The sequence below is a fragment of the Mandrillus leucophaeus genome, unplaced genomic scaffold (genome assembly GCF_000951045.1).
Source record: "Mandrillus leucophaeus isolate KB7577 unplaced genomic scaffold, Mleu.le_1.0 Scaffold204, whole genome shotgun sequence".
NCBI classification, from domain to species: Eukaryota; Metazoa; Chordata; class Mammalia; order Primates; family Cercopithecidae; genus Mandrillus; species Mandrillus leucophaeus.
The window spans coordinates 1,649,750-1,652,696 of NW_012102077.1; the positions used below are offsets into that span (position 1 = coordinate 1,649,750).

The 2,947-nt window shown below is 38.2% G+C and overlaps 1 protein-coding gene across 2 annotated transcripts in view; it reads left to right on the top strand.

Annotated features, from left to right (window-relative positions):
• The window catches only part of NAT2 (N-acetyltransferase 2 (arylamine N-acetyltransferase)), a 16,272-nt gene extending 13,549 nt beyond the window's left edge, over positions 1 to 2,723 (top strand). For both annotated transcript variants that reach the window (XM_011979613.1, XM_011979612.1), the window contains exon 2: positions 1,504 to 2,723. In XM_011979613.1, the coding sequence (XP_011835003.1) occupies positions 1,510 to 2,382 (873 nt within the window). In that variant the 5' untranslated portion in view covers positions 1,504 to 1,509 and the 3' untranslated portion in view covers positions 2,383 to 2,723. The remainder of the gene's footprint in view (positions 1 to 1,503) is intronic.
• Positions 2,724 to 2,947: the final 224 nt, after the last annotated feature.

The window sequence follows — 2,947 nt, forward strand, 5'->3', positions numbered from 1 at the left end:
TGTTCTGTTCCATTGGTCTATATCTCTGTTTTGGTACCAGTACCATGCTGTTTTGGTTACTGTAGCCTTGTAGTATAGTTTGAAGTCAGGTAGTGTGATGCCTCCAGCTTTAAAACCAGGAAACTTCTGTGCTGTTACTAAGAGTCACATATTTCCCTGCTCAGGTTACTAGTAAATTCTTTGTTAGCGTTGTTCTTCAGTGGGTTCTCCCCAGTAACTTTGGGTTGATATCCTCCCAGCTTCTATCCTTGAAGCAGAACATTTGTGCTTAGATTTCAGCAAAAATGCCTCAGTAGAGTTTCATTGAGCTACTTAGGTCACATGCCATCCATCAGCCAAGCTTTGGTCCTAGAGCTGTTGTGTTTGAATTGGTCCTACATAGTTCATGTGACTGCCCGTAGAGCTCAATATGGGCAGCCTGTTGTCCACACAGTAGCTAGACAGATCACTTTGATTAGGCAAACCTTGTTCCCCTTATAACGCTTTTCTCATCCTATCTCACTTTGATTTCTCATCTCGTTTAGAATAAAAGCCAAAATGTAACCATTGGCTCCAAGGCCACTGTTACTTGTCAGATCTCATCTCAATTCAGTCTCCTTCTCACTGACTGTACTCCATTCACCCTGGCTTCCTGGATGTTTCTTGAACACTCAAGACAGGTTCCAGCTAAGGACCCTGGCACTTTCTCTTCCACTGCATGGAACAATCCTCCTCACACATATCTACAGAACTTATTCTCTAGCATCCTTAAAGTCTTAGTGAGCCTTTCCTTAACCACCTTATTTGAAATCAGTGCTCTCCCTGTGCACCCACTAACCCCTTTTTTTGTTTTCACCAGGCACTTACCACAATCTAACAGACTGCATGTTTTATTGATTTATTCAGTTTATTATTTGTGTCACCTCAACTCCCACTAAAATATAAGATTTTTGAGGGCAAGCAAGCACTAGATCAATAGGAAACATATCAAGAGTATTCTGTAAACTGTTTCTTGCGTGAATCAGTGAATGAATGAGTTAATCAATACAATTTTTTGAGTGAGGAGCTTCGTGTTAGGCACAGCTAAATGGGAAATCAAGTGGGTCATGTACCATGAATACCATATCCTCTACTGTATAATTCTCCTGCTTATATCAAAAACTGTTTATAAGCTTATTATAATTGATACCAATTGGAATCTCTTTTTTACTCATCACCAAGAAAACCACAAACAAGTTGTTTACCATTTGGCTCCTCATTTAATCTGGATTTCCAACTCCTCATGCTTGAAAGACGGAAGATACAATAACACTTTCCTTACAGGGTACTGAGACTATTAAGTGAACTTATGCATGTAAAAGGAATTCATGCAACAAAAATACTAACAAAAGAATTATTATGACACATACTTATAACCATTGTGTTTTTATGTATTTAAAATGCATTATACCTATAATTAGCCACTCAAGGAAATCCAAGTGCTAAAATAGTGATATGTTCTTATGTTTTGTTTTTCTTGCTTAGGGGATCATGGACATTGAAGCATATTTTGAAAGAATTGGCTATAAGAACTCTAGGAACAAGCTGGACTTGGAAACATTAACTGACATTCTTGAGCACCAGATCCGAGCTGTTCCCTTTGAGAACCTTAACATGCATTGTGGGGAAGCTATGGAGTTGAGCTTAGAGACTATTTTTGATCACATTGTAAGAAGAAACCGGGGTGGGTGGTGTCTCCAGGTCAATCAACTTCTGTACTGGGCTCTGACCACAATCGGTTTTCAGACCACAATGTTAGGAGGGTATGTTTACATCCCTGCAGCTAACAAATACAGCACTGGCATGATTCACCTTCTCCTGCAGGTAACCATTGATGGCAGGAACTACATTGCTGATGCTGGGTTTGGAAGCTCCTCCCAGATGTGGCAGCCTCTGGAATTAATTTCTGGGAAGGATCAGCCTCAGATGCCTTCCATTTTCCGCTTGACAGAAGAGAAAGGAATCTGGTACCTGGACCAAATCAGAAGAGAGCAGTATATTCCAAACGCAGAATTTCTTAATTCTGATCTCCTGCCAAAGACGACATACCAAAAAATGTACTCTTTTACGCTTGAACCTCGAAAAATTGAAGATTTTGAGTCTATGAATACCTACCTGCAAACGTCTCCAACATCTGCATTTACAACCACATCATTTTGTTCCTTGCAGACCCCAGAAGGGGTTCGCTGTTTGGTGGGCTTCACCCTCACCTATAGAATATTCAATTATAAAGACAATACAGATCTGATCGAGTTTAAAACTCTGATTGAGGAAGACGTTGAAGAAGTGCTGAAAAATATATTTAAGATTTCCTTGGGGAGAAAGCTCGTGCCCAAACCTGGTAATGGATCCTTCACTATTTAGAATAAGGAACAAAATAAACCCTTGTATATGTATCACCCAACTCACTAATTATCAACTAATGTACAATCACATATCCTCTCTACCCTCACATTATTTTGAAGAAAATCCTAGACATCAAATAGTTTCATCCATAAAATACCAGCATTTATTGAAAAACAATAACCTTTTAAAGAAACATAAGGACACATTTTCAAACTGATAAAAATAAAGGCATTTTAAGGATGGCATGTGATTATCTTGGGAAGCAGAGTGATTCATGTTAGAAAACATTTAATATTGATTTATTGTTGAATTCGTAGTAAATTTTTACTGGTAAATGAATAAAGAATATTGTGGAAAAACTCATCGTCTCTAAAGTATATGAAAACATTGTTGGCTAATATATTGAGAATCAAAGTTTTTCTTTAGACAACTTAGGATATTATGGGGCTAGGCATGTTTTCCTCAATAGAGTCTTCCTCTTATCCTCTTTCTTGTCTCCTAGTTACATTCTTTTACTTCCATCCATACTTTGCCACAAGAGAGGGAACACAAGCTTTATTGTATACATCTGATTTGAAATCCT